Source organism: Amblyomma americanum, chromosome 11 (assembly GCF_052857255.1).
Source record: "Amblyomma americanum isolate KBUSLIRL-KWMA chromosome 11, ASM5285725v1, whole genome shotgun sequence".
Lineage (NCBI taxonomy): Eukaryota > Metazoa > Arthropoda > Arachnida > Ixodida > Ixodidae > Amblyomma > Amblyomma americanum.
The window spans coordinates 74,490,627-74,514,373 of NC_135507.1; the positions used below are offsets into that span (position 1 = coordinate 74,490,627).

General features: G+C 46.7%; 1 protein-coding gene across 1 annotated transcript in view; it reads right to left on the reverse strand.

Annotated features, from left to right (window-relative positions):
* The window catches only part of LOC144110725 (asparagine synthetase domain-containing protein 1), a 47,045-nt gene that overhangs the window by 14,770 nt on the left and 8,528 nt on the right, over positions 1-23,747 (reverse strand). Inside the window, exons 2-6 of the mRNA XM_077643793.1 lie at positions 17,220-17,420; positions 16,315-16,437; positions 14,854-14,970; positions 12,229-12,489; positions 8,953-9,176 (exon numbers count right to left, since the gene is read on the reverse strand). Coding sequence (XP_077499919.1) covers positions 8,953-9,176; positions 12,229-12,489; positions 14,854-14,970; positions 16,315-16,437; positions 17,220-17,420 — 926 coding nt within the window. The remainder of the gene's footprint in view (positions 1-8,952; positions 9,177-12,228; positions 12,490-14,853; positions 14,971-16,314; positions 16,438-17,219; positions 17,421-23,747) is intronic.

Here is a 23,747-nt window from a genome sequence, read left to right on the forward strand (position 1 = left end):
CCCTGGTCCTGAAATGGATTCAGCTCAGTGACAATGATGGCGAACCATCGTGTTGTCATATCTATAAGGAATTACATTATGCTTCATGAGAAACTGCAACTCCTCCACTGTACTTGTTACATTAGAATAAACTCCTTGGTTACATCAAGCATTAACTAGCTCAGGCACCATTAGTGATTTCGATTTAAGACAAATTTTTTGCCTAAATAGCAAATGCAGGCCTCAAGAAAGTGAACTCGTTAAATTTCCAATGAAAAGCAACAACAGTTATTTTTTTACAAGCTCACACAAAAGCGCTATAGCCATGTTATCGTATGCGGCGATTTTAACTTGCCAAACATCAACTGGGATTCTGTGTGCGCTCAAACTTTGTGTGCTAACTCGGATGCTTTGCTCAGCATAGCTTTTAATTATAACTTAAACCAGGTTGTTCAGAAACCTACGCGTATTACAGCAAATACGAGTTCTCTTCTTGACCTGGTATTTATATCAGACCCTGTTAGTCAATTGGGCTTTTCGACAGATGTCTTTCCCGGAATATTGGACCATGAAGCGGTGCTCTTTAAAAGCGAATTGATGCGACCAGTAATTGTTCATCAGGAAGGAAAAGCGTTTCGCGACTTTAACAATGCTCAGGATGAAAGCGTTCTAGATCAGCTTGAACTGACGTATGAATCCTTTGCTAAAAAATACACTGATGGGCGTACAAGTGTGAACGACTTGTGGTTAGAATTCAAAAGTACGGTTCATCAATGTATCAACAAGTACGTGCCGCTTAAACATAAGAAGCTGAAAATGGCGTGTCCCTGGATAACACGCGAGATCATACAGTTAAAACGTTGTGTGAAGCGCTTATCAAGGTCAAGTAATAAAGTTGGTGGTGCTTTGCCGGCTCTTCGGGCTGAACTGCGTTCAAAAATAAAATCTTCACGGTACCACTTTTTTAATGTCAAGATGCACAATTTTCTAAAAACTGACCCCCAAAAGTTCTGGAGGCATCTGTCACAGAAAAAAGACCCGGTTAACAAACTTCTCCTTAACAGCACAGTTGTTACCGACCCCCTCTGCTTAGCGACTGCCTTCAATGAGCACTTTTCTACTGTATTCCTGAGTAACAGCAACTCAGTCTCCGAATCTCGAACTAGCCATTTCAATCTGCCAGACCTAATTATTAACGAGGAGGGTATTGTTTCGGCTCTATTGCAGTTGAACACAAAAAAATCCTCTGGACCAGACGATATTCCAAACGCTTTTCTGTACAGATATGCTGAGTGGTGCGCTAAATACCTTTTCATTATTTTTACTGAAAGTCTCAGGACAGGAGAAATTCCAAACGATTGGAAAACAGCAAAGGTGATACCCATTCACAAATCAGGAGACAAGCTTTGCGTGAAGAATTACAGGCCAATTTCTTTGTTATGTACGTCCAGTAAGGTGTTAGAACATTTTATTTTCAAGCACATAAGTTCATTCCTAGAGGGAAGCGGTTTTTTTATTGAAAGCCAGCACGGGTTTCGGCAAGGCTTGTCAACAGTGACGCAGCTTATTCATATCACAAATGAAATTATGATGTCACTAGACAATAATGGACAAGTAGATTTAATTTTCATTGACTTCGAAAAAGCGTTTGACCGGGTATCGCATGGCAATCTTTTGTTAAAAATAAGGTGGTGGTTAAACAATCGGCAAGTAGTACAATGGTTAGATTCCTACCTTACACAGCGGCATCAGTTTGTCCAGATATCTGAATCTCACTCCACAAAAGCGCCGGTAATTTCAGGAGTTCCCCAGGGCTCAGTCCTTGGGCCGCTTCTCTTCCTTATTTATTTGGACGACCTGTCCTTCAACTCACGCATACGCTGTCAGTTCTTCGCCGACGACTGTGTTATATACCATAGTATCACATCAGTCGAAGACCAGACACTCCTAGCTGAATACTTAACAGCAGTTTCCAGCTGGTGTTGTACTTGGCAAATGGGTATAAACAGTTCAAAATGCGGAAAAATGACAGTAACACGAAAGAAACAATTGCTCCAATGCACATACAAAATCAATGGCCTTCCGATCAACTCAGTGACTCAGGTGAAATATCTTGGGGTAACCATGACATCCAACCTGAACTGGAGCGCACACATCCAGTCCATTGTCTCAGCAGCGTCCAAAAAACTTCGATTATTAAAGCACCGCCTAAAGCATTGCACGAGCAAAACTAAACTGACAGCATACACATCACTTGTGCGTCCAGTGCTCGAATACGCCGACGCTGTATGGGATCCGCACACAAAAACGGATATAAAAAATCTTGAAGGCGTCCAGAGGAAAGCACTCCGGTTTATTTACCACGCTTATGGTCGGCAGGTCTCGGTGTCTGATTTGCTCAACAGATCTGGGCTTCCCACTCTTGAATCTCGTCGCAAGCAGCACCGACTAAAAATGTTGTTCAATATTGCCACCTAGTGTTGCCAGGTGGCGCAAGCTGTCCGCGAAGACGATGAGGTTGCGATCGTGCTATCGCGGATCGGCCGCCATTACCGTCTCCTCTTGCCGACTCCAGTTGTTGAAGCGTCTCTCCGTGAGAACTCCGTGACAATTTGGTGGAGGTGCTGGGTACGAGTATCCCATGCAAGAAACCCCTCCAGGGAGCCGTGCCGCCAGCCCTGCGCCGATTGACACCCCGGTACACCGCTTCAGCCGGAGGCTGCAGGGACTTTCACCGGAGCTTGGACCACTCGCGACAGTTATGATGCCAGCCACCGGTATTCTCACGCAAGCTGCCGGTGCTACACCTGCCCACTATACCTTGCAGACCCCGCGGGTTCCCAAGGCCTTCCACGGGGACCTTTTCGAAGACGTGGAGGACTGGTTCCTTCACTTCGAGCGTGTGGCTGCTTATAACCAGTGGGACGACGCCGCGAAACTAAGAAACGTCTACTTTAGCCTAGAGGATGGCGCCCGCACGTGGTTTGAGAACCGTGAGGAAGTTCTAACTTCCTGGCGAGAGTTTCGCCGTCGCCTGCTGGAGGCCTACACCAGCGCGGATCGCCGCGAAAGAGCGGAGCGGGCAATCCAGTCCCGCGTCCAGCTACCGAACGAAAGCGTACAAATGTACGTCGAGGACATGACGCGGCTCTTCAGGAGAGCTGATCCTGCCATGCCTGAAGAGAAGAAACTTCGGCACTTAATGAGAGGCGTCAAAGAGCAGCTGTTCGCAGGCCTCGTGCGCAGCCCACCATCTACAGTTGCTGCATTTCTTTCGGAAGCCACAACGATGGAGAAGGTCCTGCAACAGCGTTGCGCCAGTTACGACCGGCCCGTGCATGCTGCTGCAGTCACATCATCGTTTGCCACCATCGGACAGCATCCTGATGATTTGCGGGAACTTATTCGCACAATCGTGCGTGAGGAGCTTCACAAATTTTGTAGCCCGTCGCAGCCTGCGCTCGGTTCCATCTCCGCTCTTGTACGAGAGGAGGTACAACAGGCGTTCCGGGGCCCTGTTCCTGTGGTCGACGTACCACCTCTGCCTGGGGACTACCGCCGTCCGACGTACGCCGAAGTTGCAAGGCGTCCGGCTCCCGCTTCGCCGCCACCAATTCACGCCACGCCTCAAGCTCCGCGGCCCTCTGTGCAACCGGTGCAGTACTTCGAGGATCGTCGAGCACCCCTCCGAAAGGCCGACGTTTGGCGTACACCTAACCGACGACCGCTCTGTTTTCACTGCGGAGAGCCAGGTCATCTTTATCGAAATTGTTATTACCGACGCATCGGCATCCAAGGCTTCCGCACCGACTCACCGAGACCCCGTCAAGGTGAACGACCCCCTGAAATTGAAGAATTCCTTGCGGACCAGCGCAATCCATCCCGAGCGCAGCGGCAGTCGCGCTCACCCTCACCGAGGCGCTCTTCCCCGACACCTCCCGGCTTCTCGCGAGCGGCACCGGGCCGATCGCCAAGTCCTCGTCGGGAAAACTGAAACCCGCGACCTTCGGGGGCGAGGTCGCTGGGGGGCGCTGTGCTGAAGACCTCCCGCCGTCGTCGCCGCTACAATCCGACAAAAACCCGCCGACGCCATCACCAGAGTTAAAAAACCGCGTTTCTTTAGAAATACCCGTTCTTATCGATGGTCGCAGAGTAAGCGCATTAGTTGATACCGGGGCCGATTATTCGATCTTAAGTGGACAACTGGCGACCATTCTGAAAAAAAGTGATTACCCCTTGGCCTGGCGCGCACCTTCGAACTGCCGGCGGTCATCTGGTTACGCCCAAGGGTATGTGCACTGCTCGCGTTCAGATCAGCAAGTCCACGTTCGTCGTCAGCTGCATCGTCCTGGGCGAGTGTTCTCGGGACCTAATCCTCGGCATCGACTTTCTGCGGGAGTATGGAGCAATTATCGATCTGCGCAACCGAATTGTCATGTTTTCCACAGAGCAAGCCGCCGAACTCGACAACTCCTGCCAACGCAGTGCCGCACTTCGCGTTTTCGCCGACAGCGTCACACTTCCGCCCCGTAGCAGTGTTTTGATTGAAGTCGCCTGTGCTGAGTTGCACGACGCTGAAGCAGTCGCCGAGGCTAATCATTCGCTCCTCCTGACTCAAGGCATCTGCGCCGCTCGAAGCTTACTAACAATTCGCGCTGGCCGGTCTGCGATCCTTGTTACAAATTTTTCTCCAGAGCACCGGCACCTTTTCTCTGGAACTGCGATCGCTACCGCTGAAGCGGTTGTGGATGTTCCGGTCTGCTTTGCGTTCGCGGCAGCGGCCCCTGACGACCAATCATCGCGCGCCACTGACGACCAATCTGTTCCGAATGTCGACATCAACTGCAACCTCCCCGAAGGAAAGCGCCTGGCCTTAGAGCACTTGCTATTGGAGTATAAACAGTGTTTCGCTTCTTCGTCGAAAGTTCGTCAAACGCCCCTCACGCAACACCGGATCATTACGTATGACGACGCTCGCCCTATACGCCAGCAGCCTTATCATGTTTCCGCCAAAGAACGGGAAGTAATCCAAAAGCAAGTTCAGGAGATGATTGACGACGGTGTAGTTCAACCTTCCCATAGCCCGTGGTCTTCGCCTGTTGTCCTTGTTAAAAAGAAGGATGGAACACTTCGATTCTGCGTGGACTACCGTAAATTAAACAATGTGACTAAAAAGGACGTCTACCCGTTGCCCCGCATTGATGACTCCCTGGACAGATTACGGCGTGCTAAGTACTTTTCATCCATTGACCTGAAGAGCGGTTATTGGCAAATTGAAGTGGACGAACGGGACCGCGAAAAAACTGCTTTCGTTACACCAGATGGCCTCTATGAATTCAAAGTGCTGCCTTTTGGCTTGTGCTCTGCGCCAGCGACGTTTCAACGGATGATGGACACTGTCCTCACCGGCCTCAAGTGGCAAAGTTGTCTTGTATACCTGGACGACGTTGTCGTTTTTTCAGAAACTTTTGAACAGCATCTCGTGCGCCTGCGAACTGTCCTCAGAGCCCTCCATTCCGCTGACCTTACGCTGAAGCCCCAGAAGTGCCACTTCGGTTACACAGAGCTCAGGTTCCTCGGTCACGTTGTGAGCGCCGACGGAGTTCGACCCGACCCCGACAAGACAGCCGCCGTCGCCAATTTTCCTACTCCGACTGACAAGAAAGCTGTCCAGCGTTTTCTGGGTCTCTGTGCATATTACCGACGGTTTATTGCGGACTTCGCAAAGATTGCAGAGCCGTTGACGCGCCTCACCAGGAGCAACACCTCCTTCGTTTGGACAATAGACCAAGAGACGGCTTTCTCTTCGCTCCGCCAACGCCTTCAGACATCTCCCGTTCTTGCACACTTCGACGAAGAGGCCGACACCGAGATCCACACCGACGCCAGCAATATCGGTCTTGGAGCTGTCCTTGTCCAACACCAAGAGGGCATTGAGAGAGATATAGCCTATGCTAGCCGTACTCTCTCCCGCGCCGAACGCAATTACTCTACGTCAGAGAAGGAATGCCTTGCTATCGTATGGGCCACCATGAAATTTCGCCCTTACCTTTACGGCCGCGCATTCAAAGTCGTAACCGACCACCACTGCCTATGCTGGCTGGCTAATTTGCGAGACCCGTCTGGACGATTGGCCCGCTGGAGTTTACGGCTCCAAGAATTCGACATTACCATCGTATATAAGTCGGGCCGTAAACACGAAGTCGCCGACACGCTGTCGCGTGCACCACTCGACTCTTCCGGTCCCGAAATCGACGACGACAGCGGTTTCCTCGGTATACTTAATGCATCGAACATAATAGCCCGGCAGCGGGCTGACACGGACCTCCGACCGCTGATTGACAACCTTGAAGGTCACGCCATGCCTCTACCACGACACTTCGCTCGACGTCTCGGCTCTTTCTGTTTGCGCGAAGGTATCTTATACAAAAAGAACTCGAGAGGCCAAGAAAGAGCTTACCTTCTGGTACTTCCGGCCGATCTTCGCGCCGACATTTTATTGGCATGCCACGACGAGCCCACTTCAGGCCATCTGGGTTTTTCCCGGACGCTCGCCAGGATACGCAACATGTACTACTGGCCCGGACTCTCGGACGATGTCCAAAGGTACGTCAAAAGCTGCCGTGAATGCCAGCGCCGGAAGACGCCACCGCTTAAGCCGGCGGGTTTTCTCAAGCCCGTTACTACACCCCGCTCTCCGTTCGATCAAATAGGAATGGACCTTCTCGGTCCTTTTCCGTTGTCACTCTCAGGAAACAAGTGGATCATAGTCGCTACTGACTATTTGACTCGCTACGCCGAGACCAAGGCGATACCCTGTGCCACAGCTTCAGAGGTCGCCAACTTTTTCATGCAAAACATCGTCTTGCGGCACGGAGCCCCTTCGTGCGTTATTACCGACAGAGGCACAGCGTTTACAGCGCAGCTAATCGACCATATATTTACGTTGAGCTGCACTAGCCATCGCAAGACCACAGCTTATCATCCGCAGAGCAATGGGCTAACCGAACGCTTAAACAAGACCATTGCGGACATGCTGTCAATGTACGTAGACGTTCAGCACAAAACTTGAGATGAGGTGCTACCGTACGTCACATTTGCGTACAACACGGCCCTCCAGGAGACTACACGCTTTACTCCCTTTCGTCTTGTATATGGACGTGAAGTCCAGAGCATGCTTGACGTGATGCTACCATGCCTCGATGACGACCAACTCGCACCCGATGTTCATGAAATTGCCCAACGCGCTGAAGAAGCCCGTCAGCTTGCCCGCGTACACATCGGCCAGCAGCAGGGCACTGATGCGCGCCGTTACAACCTTCGACACCGACAGGTCGACTACAATCCCGGTGAACAAGTTTGGGTGTGGACACCTGTCCGCCGCCAGGGCTTGTCCGAGAAACTACTCTGCCGGTACTTTGGCCCCTATAAAGTGCTACGGCGTATCAGTGATGTTACCTATGAAGTGGTTCCCGACGGTGCCGCGCAACCGAGACGTCGACAGCCCAACAGCTCTGACATTGTGCACGTTGTGCGGCTTAAGCCGTACTATGCCCGATAACGGCTTAGCGGCCCTCCGTTGTGACTCTGTGTGTGCTCCGTTTTCCTCGCGTTCTTCTCTGTTTCCCTTCTGAACCTTAGCGCGCCTACGCTGCTGGCGGCCCCACTGCGATGCCCTTCTTTTTCGGAGGGGGGAATAATGCCACCTAGTGTTGCCAGGTGGCGCAAGCTGTCCGCGAAGACGATGAGGTTGCGATCGTGCTATCGCGGATCGGCCGCCATTACCGTCTCCTCTTGCCGACTCCAGTTGTTGAAGCGTCTCTCCGTGAGAACTCCGTGACAATATCATACATAATAAAACAAAACTGAATTTTCAGAGTTACATACAATACAACACAACACGCCCCACCCGTAACAAACACGAAAGGACTATCTTGATGCCACGATGCCGAACAAAAGCATATTCTTGTTCCTTCTTTCCACGCACCATTTCCGAATGGAACCGACTGCCAAGCGATATCACCAACCTGGTATCTTCAGAATCCTTCTTGTCTGCTGTTTCGGCTCATGTATCGCAGTAGCGTGTCTAGTACACAGTGTATTTCGGTTTCCTTGTTTTTATTCTGTTCACTTAGTCTGTTTGACGTCGGATGATTTGCCTGTACTTTTTTTTTTTTTGCTTCCCGTTGGTCTTATTGAATTTTGTCCTCGTACTGTAATCGCCCTTTGTCGCTGTTATTTTGTTGTTACCACTTTGTAATTTTTTTCCTTTGTGCACTCCTGCCTTGACCGCCAAAGGGCAGTCGGCAGTATTTATGAAATAAATAAATAAATAAATAAATAAATAAATAAATAAATAAATTCCTTACAGACTCTCAAAATAGTTGGAAAGTGTAATCTAAAACACCGGGGCTCAAGACATCAACAACATAGGGGTTTTGGAATCCTTATGATGCACATGACAAAATAAATGCTGGAAAAAAAAAAAGGACCTTAGTAATGGTGACAGTATCTGTCAGCCGGAAAATGGCGAAAGACGTGCTTTTTGCTCAGTTTCATGAAATAGTTTTGCTCTGTTTGCTAGCTCACTTAAAAATTGCTCTATTTGCAAGATGAAATATATTAAATTTGCCTGAAATGATCAAAGAAGAAATGGTTGAAGAATAGAACCCACTCTGAGAAAAAGATGTGAATTGGAATGTTCACAGTTGTGCACAAAGTGCCGTAAAGGAGATGGAGTGGATGCTAACACAATTATGATTAAATAAACCACTAATTATAATTGTGTTAACATTCACTCCATCCTGTGGATCTTCTTATTCCATCATTCTCAGCTGCCCATAAAGTGCTTGCCATTGAAAATTGGCGCAAAAAAAAAAAAAAATGGGGGCACCTGTAGTGGGCGTAGTCAGGCTGATGATGACGACGGCGATGTAGTGGTGAAACAAACAAACAAATAAATGATGAGTTCACCTGGCACAGAGTGCAGCAATGACCATGGAATCCAGGCCGCCAGAGAAGAGCACCGCCACAGACGCGTGGTTGCACTCTGGAACATCGGCCGGGCCGGAGCGGTGCTTGGGTGTGCACAGGTGGCAGACCATGCTGTGATTGGCGAGGCGGCGCCGAACTGCTTCCACCAACACCCTGTCCAGGTCGGCCACGGCACTGGCTATTTCCGTGTGTTCACTCAAGACCTAGATAAGGAAAACAGGAAGGAAGAAAGAAAACTCTTCATATAAGACTCATCATCATCAGCTTTACTACGTGCACAGCAGGACAAAGGCCTCTCCCATATCACTCCAATTAACCTCGTCCTGTGCGAGCAGAGGCCACATAATCCCTGCCAACTTCACAATCTCATCCGCCCGCCTAACTTACTGCCACCCTCTGCTATGCTTGCCTTTTCTTGGAATCCAGTCCGTTACCCTTGAGGACCATCGGTTATCTTGCCTTCGCATTACATGCCCTGCCCAAGCCCATTTCATGCTCTTATTTCAACTAAGGTGTCATTAACCCGTGTCTGATCCCTGACCTACTCTGCCCTCTTCCTTTCACCTAACCTTACACCTATCATTTTTCTGTCCATATCTCGCTGCATTTTATTGAATTTAAACTGAACCCTTAAAAGTAGTTTGTCACAAGAAGAATAAAGAACTGCCTTAACGAGCGGAACTCTGCACGTTTTTTTTTTAACATTGAAAGTTTACAACTGCTCAATATTCTTATGAACCATTTTCTGAGATGCCGAGATAAGAATTTTAAAACAAAGAAAAACTGAGTGGACACCTCCCTCTTAAGGGCATGACACGACAGTGTTAATGGGTCTCTTAAGTGGCCTGGGGTCCGTTTTGTGTATCCCTTCACAGATGAGGTCACTCTTTATTTAACATTCTTTGATCCCTGGGAGTCCTCATACTGCTCCTGGCACAGTGGTGCAGCAGTTAATCAATGTACCACAGCCCCCTGCAGGTGGCTGGTTCAAGCACTGCCACCAGTGGAACTTGTGAAACCCAGGTTGCTCTTTCTGTGCAACTTCAGGTGACCAATCATTTATTTTCCTGCCACCTGCCGTGGTGGGTAGGTCGTGATGCTGTAACAAGGTCACATGACCTAGGTAGCAGGTGCGCCACCTGTTTTGTCGCTCACAGCACCTATGCTAGATTTTCTGTAGAATGGGAGCCTTACGCTATCATGCTAAAACAGGACATTCAGTCAGCTCCATGATCAGAGTTTCATGTGGCATACCAAGGCGCTTTAAGAAAAATTCCGTATGCATATACTACATATACCTTTGACCCCCTTTGACAATGAAACCTTACAAAATATAAAAGATTGTTTCAGTGAAAGAAAATAGATGAAGACAACATTTTTAGAAACACTATGCATTGGGCCCATACAACGCATGCTTTGACAAACAGTAGTCACACCGCCTCCATAGAAAAGCACTAGATATATGGCAAATTCTGACTCTTTTATGAGAAGCAAAACCTTATCCCCAAAAACAGTTTATTGGGAGGCTCTGTGATTAGTATGCATTTCTGCCAGGGAATACACTCTCTCTTCTCTGCTCCTCTTCATTCACTAGGGGAGTAGTTCCCAAATGGGAGTCTAAGAACCCTTCAGCATCTGCAAAGGCTTTCACTTCTTGAAGTCCTTGGCACCGTGGCACTGGCACATGAGCCAGCCCCTGTGACCACAATGCGGCTACGCACAACAAGTGGCAAGCTGCAACCAGCCTGGACAAACAGACAGCATCCACAACAGCACAAGCACTGCATGCCCACTGCAGACAGCCCATCTGCACGTCGCTAGGAACAAATTCATTCTTTCCCTCTTCACATTTATTTTCCCATACTCTATGCTGCTGCCATTGCCACTAATGTGATAGGTGTCTCCACCTCCATACTGACAAGGACAGCTGAGACAGAAACTCAAAAAAACAAAACAGAGAAAAAGCAAACAGAATTGTTTCTTTTTCTGTAAATGCCAGCTTACATAAAATTTCGTTCACTTAATTGTACCAGTTCTTAGCCTAAAAACATAGCAATGATACCCCCTCCCTCCCAAAGAAACTGTACAATCTCTCATCCCCTTAGCTGGCCCACGAGGCCTCGCTTAGGACCCCTCAATGGAGAAGCGCAGCATTAGGGCCCTAGTTCTCAATCGTGATTGCACGTCGAACCTACTGTGGGCCAGCAGAGGTGATGAGATCTATGGCACAACTGGGAGGGTAGAAGCAGGACGGCTGCGCTTCAGGGCTAGGAAATGCAGCAACTGATTACACACGTAAGATGGCCTTGCTCTCCTATGAAAGAAAAATGCAAGTTCTTTCTTATACAGTGGCAGCTGCTATAACGCCTTGGCAAAGCGTCGTATCCCACCATATGTGTACCAGTCGTCTTATGTATACCTTCCTTTTTTCTAGCCCTTCATCTACTTGACTGGTTCCCCTTAAGTATATCTCCTAAAGGACTTGTACAGATTTAAGTTTTCGGTGGTTTTGTGTACTGCCTTTGCCTTCTTTGTTTTTCTGCAGAGCTTCTTTGGTTAATTTTACTTTCGTTTGTTAAAGGACACTGAGGAAGTTGGCCTGCATCGACAGGGTACCATGTTGTGATCACAAAGAGACCACTCGAATCGAAAATGGAGTTTCTACAAGTTAGATAAGACAAAAGAAAAACAAAACAAAAAAGAGAAAAATATAGGTGTTGCCGTCACCGGCGCTGATTTCTCAAGTAAAATGCATGTGTCGATGCCGATTTTTCGGCACGGATCCCAGAGGCAACGCTACACAGCCATTCCTTTCAAAACAGTAAAAACCCGCCCTTTTCGGTAAGGACGTCACGAGTTGGAAACACCTAGCGGAAGCACCTTTTAAATACAAATTTCTTAGCTATAAGTGCATCTTTTGTTACCGAGCAAAAGTATGCATGGGCAGAAAGAGCCAGAGACTCAATTTATACTGAGAACAGCAACAGAGTGGTGTCGTCCTCAATGTACCTTTAAGTATGTTGCGTAATGCCATGGTTATCACCAGAGACTCGCAGCAAGGCAAGTAAATAAATTTATGTACCACTGCACGACAGCACCAACATGAGGTGTGATTCATAAGTTCAAATGCTTGGACTCCTTTCTGACTCCCTTTTTGAGGTGCGTAGGTTCCTAGCCAGGGCAAGGCTTGCATTCATGGCCAGAGCGTGGTATGACTGCCGAGAGTAGTGAACGAAAGAAAAAAGAACATCATACCTTGCGGAAGAAGAACCGCCCCAGAGCTGGCATGGGTGGCGGTCCAGTGCCCAGCTGCCTGTTCAGGGGGCTGCTCAGCCAGGGCTCCAAGGGACACACCAGGCTCTCGCGCAGGGCGGTGGGCTGCCACCCGTCTGGCTGAAAGAGGTCGCCTGCAGGCAGCCGGCTCCAGGGAAACAAGCTCACGGAGAGGCACCCCTGTGCCACGCTCTGTTTCAAGTCGAGGCAGTAGATGCCATTGGCTGGTAGCTCGGTCCAGTTCTGCATCATAGAGAGGGTGTTGAGAACGGTGTTCACCCAACTATGTCCAGGACAAATGCCTCTCCCATACCCTGTCCTGTGCCAGCTGCAGCCACCTTATATCTGTAAACTTCCTAACCTCACCAGCCCACCAGGCTCTCTGTTGCCTCCAGCTACGTTTGCTGCCTTCCCTTGGAATCCACTTCGTCACCCGAAGGAACCATTAGTCACCTAGCTAGATGACTAATGAAAATCGTAACCCGTACAAATTGTTTATGAAACAATTCCCAATTGGTTCCCACTGGGACAAGTTTGATTCCCGGCTGGTTCACACTGCAGCCAAATGGTATCAGCTGGAACCAACTAGGAACTGTTTCATAAACCAGTTGGACTGGTTGAGGTTTTCACCAATTAAAAGGCCATGGCCATTTCCTTTCCTTGATCGCAGCTAGGATGTCATTAAGTCCTGTTAGTTCCCTGACCCACTCTGCTCTGTTCCTGTCTCTTAATGTCGTCCCTATTACCTTCCTTTCCATAGCTCATTGCGCTGTCCTCAGTATACGACGCTGACATCCATTCTAGTCAGTTTAGATTTTGCTGTACAGGGAGTTTTTCATTAAAATATAGTGACTGGCTAGTTGGTTCTGCATACTGGAAAAATTGCAGCGCAGCAGTAACAAATACGAGACGAGAAGGACGCAAACACAAGCGCTGGCTTGTGAATGCGACAGTTTTTGGTCATGTCATACTACGATGCCAAATGATTAAATAGACAGGCTAAACAAAGTTTCTAATCACTGAATGCACAGAAAATCTTTCTTCAGGGAGTTGCAATGTGTAATCAAAAACCATCTACACTGCAAATCATACAGGTCTATTGGCAGCAGCAGCAGCATTAATGTCAAAGTTCTTTCCATGCTGTTAAAAAAAATAAGGCGAGGATTACGCTTGAGTAATCCCATTTTTGAGAGCAGCTGCTGCGGTACTCGAACCGTAGGCGACTGCATACGAAACACGCAGCACCGAAAGAAAGTGGCTCTGCGTTTAGACTTGGGCAGTGCGTACAGCGTTCCATCGATGAACCTCGCCTCGGGTGAATTTTCCAGCGCACACTAATTTGGCAAGCAACGCATATGTTACCAATTGTGCCATCCGTGAGTAGATGACGGCGCACGCTCCTCTGGAGCCGCGGGTCACTGCTGCACAACCTGCCGCCGTATTCACCTCCTCCGCTTGCCCACTCACGCTCTCTTCGCTATCATTTTGCTCGGTTACGCCAACGATGGTGAGGCACGCCACTCAACCCGTAAGTGGGCACCGAAGAGCTATCTTCTTAAAACTTCCTTATCACTTTAAACATGCCTATGGCAACATACCACACTAATACTGCATGGAAATTCTTCAGACTCTCTAAAGCTTTCTGGTTCAAGGCTTTTCAGGTGTCCAGGTTAGCAATGAATTGCTGCTAATTTGTAACCTAACTGAAATAACCACACCCCTCCTTGTGAGAGCCATCAGCCAAAACCACTTCTCCAATTTCGAGCTTGCAAAATGTACGAGCTGTTTCAGCCTAGGCCCAATTCACACCAGACACCCTCGACACACTCATTTGACACTCCTGAGAACAATTTAGACTAAGGCTATCCTAATATTTTCCGCCAAGCTTTTTAACACAAGCCGAACAGGGGTCTTAGCAAGAGTGTGAGGTGATGCAGCTTTAAACACGAAGTACCATGATATTCAAGGTGCCAAAAATGAAGCTTTCAGTGATATCCAGTTCATCCGCATGCGCATCAAGAAATGTGGCATGTACTTATTACTGCATTAAATCATCTGTACATCAAAACTCCACGTCTATGGACAAGAATTGCTGCTGCAATTTCAAGCTAAGCTTAGAGTTACCTTTGTAACTAAGCTAAGAAATGTGGATATGTCTGTCCAGAACATATGTATGTCTGCGTGCTACAGGTTATAAATTAACTTGCACCCTGTTTATAGATCCCACTGTACTTGCGCTTTCTCTGCATTTCATGCGCTTTGATTATTACTGCCGGAACACACGCTCGTATCACTTAGTTATGCAAGATGAGATCCACAGCGCTCTGACGTTGTCATGATCATGTGTGGCATGTTCTACAATGCTCCAGATTGTTGTTGGTGTTTTGGGTGCAATAATCTCAAAAGATCCCTGCCACAGTTAAATGGAAGGCAGCGATGGTCATTCTGGTCTTACCTGACTGTTGAGCACACTTGCTGCCATTGCTGCTGCCGAGTTGTTTTCATGTTTGTGGGCACAAGGTGCCCAATAAACGATGCCTGTCATCACCATCACGTTAAAATATACTCTGAAATGCGTTTGAGCAAAAAATGCTTCGGCCAGCATACCTCATCCAGCCTGGGAGCCACTGAAGAGGCAAGATTAAGGTTGGTCCCTTTTACTTGGTACAGCAGGCTTCGACGACCAAAGACATCACGTCCGAACCAAAGCTGCTTCTCATTCCTCTGTGGAAAAAGAAATAAACAGCAGTGCTAAACAGATGTGTTAGAGCCCTGTCCCCAGACTCCGAGATCTTCTTATAAGCTGAACACTGGCAGAAGGTGCCTCTGTTATACACTACTGCTTCTAAACGATTAAATACCTTGTCAGTTTTGGCTCATTCACTGGCAAAAGAAGTGAATTTTGGACACACTGTGAAAAAGAGAATGTGTAGTATCATCAGGATTATCAGTGAACTCTATATTTGCCTTTTTTCATGTTTGTCAGAGTCATTTTCTAACAGCAGCACGTGAAATGAAAGCTGCACACCTGTCAGCTTGGTATATGTCACCGTTTTCGTGTTTTTAACACTGATGCTCCATGATTATGACGCTAGACGATAACTGAGTGATTACAGTTACGAAATTACAGTAACTGAGTGATTACAGTTATGAAATCATAGACCTCAGGCTATATACTAAAGGCAAGGATATTACCACCTACAACCTGCAGACATGCAGAGACCTGTAAAGACACAAAAAAAGACTGGAGAGGGCACTTAAGGTCCGCCTTAAGCGTATGACATGATAGCGTAGTGGGTTAGGCTTTCAATTCTGAGCAGTTTGACAACTTTGAACACATTTTTCATTTTTTTTTCTATAGTTCCAATTAATTAATTAAACAATTACACCCTCTAAATTTTCCTAATTACCATTATAAATCATTGGCTTTTCATTCTGAGCATTTTGACACCTCTGAACCCCCTTTTCCATTTTTAATTTAATTAATCAATTAATTAAATTGGTTTCATTAACTCGTCATCACCTATCACACACCAATCAATAATCAATCACTAGAACCACAAATTACCATGATAATTTTTTTTCCATATCTCTATTATAGGCATCCGGTTCCCTGCCACAAGCTAGGCTCTAACTTAATTAGTAAGTTTATGCTGCCCGAAATGCTGAATCGTACGACACCACTTGGAACATTCTGCGGTAAACGGTTGGCATGCTATGATTTTTTTTTTACGCAGCCCCCGATTATTCCGACATGCAATGCCGACTATGCCGATGGCTTTTCGCCGAACGAGCTGAATACGCTGTCGCGTAAAAGCCCTTCATCTCCTCAGTTTGAAAGGCAATATAACTGAAGAATTTTCAGCATGTAACACAATAGGACGAGCGCTGCGCTTCCAACTGATACTTTTATGAAAAAAAAAAAAGCTTATCTTAGTCCTCGTCTTGTTTGCGCTGCAAAATTCTTCAATTATGTATCAACACCAACTGGCTCAAGCATCGATGCTTCTGAAAGACAGTGGTGGTGGCCACAATCTAAAGAAAATGTGAAGCAAAAGAATGCCGCACCTTAAAGTAGACAAATGCCCATGGTCCTTCGATGCATGATATGGTGTTGAGCAGCTCTGATTCAGAGGCACAGTGGGACAGTTGGTGCAGGAGGTAGTTGGTGTCACACTCTTTGTCTGAAACCTGGAACAAATGAAGATGAAGGCACATGAAGTTTTTTTTTTTGTGATGTGCTTCTTAACACCTATCTTGTGAAACCGAAGGCTATGAATACTCTTGCAGCAAACAACTATGCAAGAGACTCAATCTGAGGCAAATGGCAATCACCGTTGCATATTGTAACTAAAACCTACCCCGTCCACCTGCACACCAGTGAGAATGTCATCAACTGGACGTTTGAGAATATACCCTGTGTAATTGCATGATACATGCGAGTTTGGCCCATGTGGGCAGCGCAGGAATAATAATAATAATAATAATTATTATTATTATTACAAGGGGAGGGGGGTACACAGTCATTGTCGTCAATTTTCTGACCCAAAAGGAGGTTGAAAAACCAAGGACCTTTTTTTTTACAAAACAAACAAACAACAAACAAAATGTCCCCACATGGGAAAGACAGTAATAGCAATTGTAATGAAGACTATTGATGCCGTTCATCATGAGAATGAACAGCAAGGGCTTTGAGCAGGTCAAAAAATTTTTACAACGTACGAACTGAAAAATGAAACATCTACATGCTGAAATCACAATAATAAGGATTAAGAGATGCCACGACTTTTTTTATTACACTTATTTATTAGACTAAACTGGTAATCTTGTGAGGATGGCACTCGTAGAAATAACGTTTCACTTGAAACCGCCCGGTGTCACGCCCTGTTTCCTTTGCTTTCTGAGCTAACCCAACCCTGTCAGCAATGAGACGACTCCCCCAAAGGAGGCAAAATGTACACAAATCAGTCCACCTTGAGCCCTCCAAATATCTCTCCGTTCCAGGCCAGCAGGTTCCCCAGTTCATCCTTGGCCGGCTGCAGGGTCAGCTGGCGCCCTCTCAGGCCCAGCACCGTCGCCAGCAACGTGAACCGAGCTGCGCTGCCTACCTTCACCTCTTCCAGCTGGCATCCCTCGGGGCCCCGCCGCCTCAGCAGCTCAACTGTCTCGGCACTCTGCGAGACAGGCAAAGGTCACAAGTGAAGCAACCGCTGTCATCTAGACTAACACGTGCGAAGGGTGAGCTGTGTGTGGTTATTTCAACTGTCGCACTCAGTGGGCGCCTATACCATGCCATGAGGGAAGGGATGAAGGAGGGGGTAGAAGGAGGGTGAGAGAATGTCTCACTGTAATGGAGGACTCTGTATTAATTTCAACTACTTTGGATCTATACACTGAGACTGGGGAAACATCAAATTTTCAGTTCCTTGCAAAAATCAATTGTTTGAATCTTCGTGGCTCTTTGAATGTTTGCTCAGTGGTTAAAGGCACATTTATTTTTACCCACCACTTAGTTCAAACTCGCAACGTCAATAACGGAAAGAACTTCGTGATTACTGCCGAGAAGCCGATAGTGGTGTGGCCTCAAGAGATCCACAATCAGAACAAAGCACTGACGTCACTGAAGTCAGTTAGTGAAAATGGCATGAGGGCGGCACTTGTATGGCATTTTTTTTAACCTTTTCTAGCTTACAAAAGCCTAATTTTCAGAGAAAGTAGCATCTTTGCTATAATCTAGCAAAGCGGTAATCTATCGATACAAGCCAACTTCAATTCGTCCTCCCCACTGTCCCTTTAAGGTGCACTGTTGTCTCACGGCACGCAGGCGTTTCTGCATTTTACTTTTATCAAAATGAGGACACTGCACCCAAGATTCAATATAAATGACCTCGTATTCAGAAGTTGAATGTGCTTTGACAAATCCATGTGCGAAACATTGAACAATTCATCTGTAGCCGCAGTTGTTTTACATCCTCAAACAGAACTTTGAAAACTGAATTAAGACGTCAGGGCACTACCCTTAGTCATGTGAATGTACTTGGGCCCTAGCGTAAAGCTGCCTCAGCATTATGTGCAATGAAAGCCCAGTTAAAATTTCTTGGCAACAGGGACTCATACACACCCTGTGAAAATCTTGCACGTGCATTGCATCTGCACCATAGCCTTGTGTCAGCATATACTTCATTTCATCTTCATCAACCTCATCTAAGTAGACAGCCAGGTGGACTGCCAGGTTAACATCCCCAGTGACCAGAGTGCCATTTCCTCCACAAGGATGAGTGCAGCCATATCGTTACAAAGGAAACCTATACAGCTTTCGCAGAAGCTGTATAGCTGTTGCTGGCCGCGGCGGCGGCTGAGTGGTTATGGCGCTCGGCTGCTGGCCCGAAAGATGCGGGTTCAATCCCGGCTGCGGCGGTCGAATTTCGATGGAGGCGAAATTCTAGAGGCCCGTGTACTGTGCGATGTCAGTGCACGTTAAAGAACCCCAGGTGGTCGAAATTTCCGCAGCCCTTCACTATGGCATCCCTCATAGCCTGAGTCGCTTTGGGACGTTAAACGCTCATAAACCATAAACCGTATAGCTGTTGCCTGTAGTTGTTGCTCAGTTACATTTCGAGGCATTCATCAATTACCCTTCGAGTCGTTGATCAATTAGGCCTCATGCAGCCTTCTGCTTGACTTCTTGGTTAGTTCAGTTGGTAGAGTGACTGCCTTGGATCAGCAGTGGTCCCGGGTTCGAACTCCAGACCAGGACGAATTTTTCTTCAGCTCTGAAGCTTCTGTGAGAGCTATAATAGCTTTCCTTTGTAACCATGCAGCTCTGCTTGGGTGGATGCTAATGAGTTATTTATTTTGTATAACAGCAGGGCAAGATGCATTATAGAGGGGCATTGTGAAGAGGCATTATATTGCTCCCTTATTATATTTCTGAATTTGTAAAGCAAACCAGGCATAAAAATCAACAACAGAAGCTCTGTGGCTATGCTGTACTAGTCTTGAGAATGAGACCATAGGTTCGCTGCCTGGTCACAAATGGCAGTACCGTTTATGTCATGCATCTAATTGCAAGAAGAAGAATGATTATGTGCAGAGACCTGAGTAGGTTGAACAACTTTGTGCAGGTGAAAAAAACTAGCAGCCCTCCACTAAAAAGTGTCGATTAGGCCCCAGTGCTGCGTTGGGGTGCAAAAACATTTTCCTTCTATGCTATGTAAGAACTGTCAACGTGTCTGCGGAAATAAGATAATAATGTTAGTCGTTTTTCAGACTGCAAGGACATACCTTTGATTCTGTAAATTTCACTTAGCATACTAACCAACCATTGCCAAATGACATCTCCTGCTTTGGAGTCATTAGGACTATTAGACCTTATGCAGCTTGGCTTGTGGCTCAGTGGTAGATAGGATAACTTTATTTAGCTCTAGCGCAAGTGCTTTTATGCGGTTCAGATGAGTCCATCTCCGCAACGGTCGGCTCTCCCTACTCCCGGGGCTCCGCTGGATGCTGCCGTCAGCTCAGTTCGCCGTATCAGACCGATCTGGTCATCGCGGCAGTCGCTGGAGAGCGTACCCTTCCATTGCTCCGCATTCGGGTTTGGTATAATTGGAACGATGTCGACTTTTTGACATGCCCATGTTATGTGATATAGTTTAGATTTTTCATGGCTCTATGAACAATTGTGTTCGTAAAGTGTGGGGTGAATTTTACTTAGTGTGTTTAGGTTTGGATATTACCCCATTTGTAGTTGTCTCCATGTGACAGCCTCTTCTTTGGTTAAGGATTTGTGCAGTGGTGGGTACCGCATCCTGCTGCCTTTGTAGTTGTTTACTATGGCCGAATATTCCCAAGGTACTGCCAAGGATTCCTCAAAGTCGTTGACGTTGAATGCTTGGTAGTTAGTATATCCTCGAGCTACCCTGTCTGCCTCTTGGCTTTTTGCCACCCCCGTGTGCCCCCGTACCTAGATGATCTTATGTTTGATCGGCTTGTCTGGTTCTGCATCTGTTTATTGTGGCCTGAAGTCCACAGACCGGAGTATGTGGAGCGCTCTGTGACTGGCTCTGCCGCAAAGATAGTTGTGGCAGGCTGCTTGTGAGTAAGAATTGTCAGTGACGGCCCAATTCTATAGCCCTTCGCTGCTGCTAGACTGATGGCCACTTTTTCTACCTCGGCTATTGTGCGGCCTTGCAATGAGGCGCTGGTAATCTCGTGTAATTCCGAGTTGACTACAGTTACCACTGCATTGTGGATGTCTTGTCCCCTGGTCATGGCGTGTGTGGCATTGCCCACGTACACTGTTGTATGTATCCTGGGATGTGTATGTTTTCTGTAAACGGTCGGCCCTTGCCTCTCTGCGGTCTCTGTGGAGGTTAGGGTCCATGTTTCTTGGTATTGGTGCCACTCTGAGCGTGCTGCGGTACTCATCGGGGATCGTTTCGGTTCTCAATATTTCCCGAATTTGCTCGATGCAGCCCAGTTTTTTTAAGAGAACTCTGCCTGTGGGGGTCTGCTGCAGTCTGCGCATTTGGGCGACGTGCTGAGTTTCCCGTAGTTCTTCGAACGTGTTGTGCAGTCCCAAGGCTAAGAGCTTTTCAGTTGAGGTGTTACGGGGTAGTCGAAGCGCGGCTTTATACGCTTTGCGTAAAATTGCGTCCTCTTGTTGTATTTCACTCTTGATATGGTTGTAGTACAGGAGACTGTACGTTGCCCGGCTGACCACTAAGCCCTGGACCAGCTTGAGTGTGTCTTCTTCCCGCATGCCATGACGTCTGTGTGAGATGCGTATAATCATGCGGGCCACTTGGAGTGTAGATGCCTTCAGCGCAAGGGTATGAGTATAGCATTGATTTGACTGTATATCCACATCCCTAGGAGTCATATGAGTGTCTTCTCTGGTATTGGTTCTTCTTCGAGGCAGACTTTTAGTCAAAGCTCTTTACTGGTAGGGACTGTTCGGCTCTGTTTTCCTCTCCACACACGTAGGAGCTCAGATTTTTCGGCCGAGCATGGAAGCCCTTTTGCTTTGACATAGTTTTCCACACAGGTGGCCGCTTCTTTTAGCCTATCCTCTTTCTCGCCGAGTGAGCCAGTATTAGTTCATATGGTGATGTCGTCGGCATAAATGGCATGGTGTATGTCGTCGATTTCTTTTAGCTGCTTCGTCAGTCCGATCATTGCCACGTTGAATAGTGTGGGTGCGATGACCGACCCTTGGGGTGTTCCCTTGCCCTCATCAAGCACTCCGATCTTAAAGATCTGAACATTTGAAAGAACTTTGCTCTAAGGTTAATGAGTTGTGAAATTGGGATGTTTACCATGCGTGAAACATGATAAATTAACCTAGGGTCATTGCTTACTAGAGTTTGTAAAAACTTTATGACACAGTCTTAGTTCAACATGAACCTGTCAAGACTTATAAGTTAGAAACCAGAAATGCAGCGGTGCACTAAAGTAGATTCGATAAATCAACTATAGGAATCCAGTTAAAGTGGAGCGAGACTTTGTTTTGTAAAAAAAAAAAAAATTAATTTAGATTCTGCAACTTTCTTATAAGAGCATTTGTTTAGGTTTCAGAAATACATATTACTTTTGGGTGTTCGAGACTTGAAAAATGTTTTTGATCATTTTTTGTGGTGTTGTAGTGACATTGAGTGGAAAGGTGGGAGTTTTCAGAGGCATTATTTACAATTTTCTCACTTGTAAAAAAAGACTTTTAGATCTGATGACTTTCTGACAAAGAATTTCTTTGGCTTTCAAAAAATAAATTACGCTGGAGTACTCGTGCTTTTAAAACCACCTTTTTCATCCTTTTTTCATGGTCATGTCAAGTGGAAAGGTGGGAGCTTTCAGAGGCTTTATCTAAATTTTTCTCAGAACAGCTTCGATTTGACCTAGGGGGGATTACCGTCCCAAAGCGACTGAGGCTATGAGGGACGCTTTAGTGAAGGGCTCCGGAAATTTCAACCACCTGGGGTTCTTTAACTTGCACTGACATTGCACAGTACATGGGCTTCTAGAATTTCGCCTCCATCGAAATTCGATCGCCGCTGCCGGGTTCGAACCCACGTTTTTCGGGTCAGTAGCTGAGTGCCATAAGCACTGAGTCACCGCGGCTATTTCTCAGAACAGCATTTTTGGAGGTTTATGCATCTTTTCCTATGGAACAATAACGTGTAAACAAACAAATTTTTCAACAGATTTCTATAAATTCCTTTTACGTGACTGGGACTAGAATGAATAGCCTAAGTCAGTTTGTATTTTTGTGACTAAAAAAAAAACATTCATAGGTGGCAATTTTAGAGCACCGAGAAAGAAAAAAGCATATTAAATGTAATTTTTGCTTAATGTGCATGGTTGTGTAGCATAACCGTGTCTGCTCTTGTACAAAATTTCAGGACTCCTCATCCAGAGGATTAAAAAAAATGCATCAGTGGGAAAATAAAAAAGCAAAAATAAACAACACTATACACAACTTTCGTCTAGTTTGGAGTTCTAATGTAAGCTGTGCACATTTAGAGGACTGCTCTTAAACTTCATAACCATAGCTTTTACTGTGGCTACTCTGCAGCTAACCTTTGAAAACCATTTTCAAAGTCTCGGCCCAGCTTAAGCAAGAATAATTGCTTCCAACTGTTTTCTTCTATTTGGGACTAGAACGGTGTGATGTAATGTTTCAACTGTTCATTAGAAATTTTTGTCATGCTCAATGAATGGTTAAAACTTCTACCACCACTGTGCGAATGCCAGCGTAAGCTACCTGTAACGTCAGAACAGCTTTCCATGACCTCAAGCTGAGGTTGCTTCAAACTACGGATAAGATTAGCTATGTGATGCAATGTTTCATGTGTTCATTAGGATTTTTCGTCATGCTCAATGAATGGTTAAAACTTCTACCACCACAGTGCGAATGCCAGCGCAAGCTACCTGTAGCGTCAGAACAGCTTTCCATGACCTCAAGCTAAGGTTGATGCAAACTACGGATAAGATTAGCTGGGGCGACCTTCTGTACATACAGAAACATTTTGTTAAAAAAATTGGCTGTGGTATAGCTCTGGTTAAACCTGGAGTGACGCGACAACTACAGCTGGCCGAGAGGAACTCACTCAGTCGAATTGCAAAGTCAGTCTCTCGCTGCTTTTTTCACTGGGCGTTCCTTCTTCATCTTCGTCCCACTTGACACGGTGCATGCGCACAACAGCACGGCACGCAACAGCTGCTCCGCACCACGTGACCCACAATAACCCGCGCGACCAACCACGTGACCAACGGCGGCCACGGTGCCGCCACACTGAAAGTTCGAAATGCTAGCGTAATGTAGCTATCGCTACAAAAGAAAAAAGAGCCTATTTCCTAGCAAAGAAAGCAATGTTAGGTCCGAAATGCTAACCCAATACCTAATGCGGCCAACGGCAGAGCCAAAATTGTGCCTTTAGCATGCAAGGCTTTGATGACCTAGCGAACAAAGTTGGACAGTTGTTTGACAAACAAGTGAGTTGAGT